General features: G+C 46.1%; 1 protein-coding gene across 1 annotated transcript; it reads left to right on the top strand.

Annotated features, from left to right (window-relative positions):
* Window positions 1-9: 9 nt before the first annotated feature.
* WICANDRAFT_64090 (uncharacterized protein) lies at window positions 10-414 on the top strand (the record flags this gene model as incomplete). The annotated part of the gene is made up of 1 exon (XM_019183670.1): window positions 10-414. A coding segment is annotated over one exon (405 nt), but the record flags the coding sequence as incomplete, so codon positions are not given.
* Window positions 415-462: the final 48 nt, after the last annotated feature.

The following is a 462-nucleotide window of genomic DNA, read 5'->3' as shown; positions in this document are numbered from 1 at the left end:
GCTTCAAGTGGTTCAGTCACTACCTCAAGTGGTGCAGGTTCAGGTGCTACATCAGTTACTTGGACTGACTCCAATGGTGAAACCCATACTGGTATTGTTACGGAACAGCCAACTACTGGTTCTGATGGTGTCGTTGGTACTGCTACAACTACTATTCCTATTACTACCTCAAGTGGTGCAGGCTCAGGTGCTACATCAGTTACTTGGACTGACTCCAATGGTGAAACCCATACTGGTATTGTTACGGAACAGCCAACTACTGGTTCTGATGGTGTCGTTGGTACTGCTACAACTACTATTCCTATTACTACCTCAAGTGGTGCAGGCTCAGGTGCTACATCAGTTACTTGGACTGACTCCAATGGTGAAACCCACACTGGTATTGTTACGGAACGAGCCAACTACTGGTTCTGATGGTGTCGTTGGTACTGCTACAACTACTATTCCTATTACTACCTCAAG

This window comes from Wickerhamomyces anomalus, assembly GCF_001661255.1.
Source record: "Wickerhamomyces anomalus NRRL Y-366-8 unplaced genomic scaffold WICANscaffold_5, whole genome shotgun sequence".
NCBI lineage: Eukaryota > Fungi > Ascomycota > Saccharomycetes > Phaffomycetales > Wickerhamomycetaceae > Hansenula > Hansenula anomala.
Note: the sequence above shows the minus strand (reverse complement) of the source record. Positions and strands in the feature narration are given on the sequence as shown.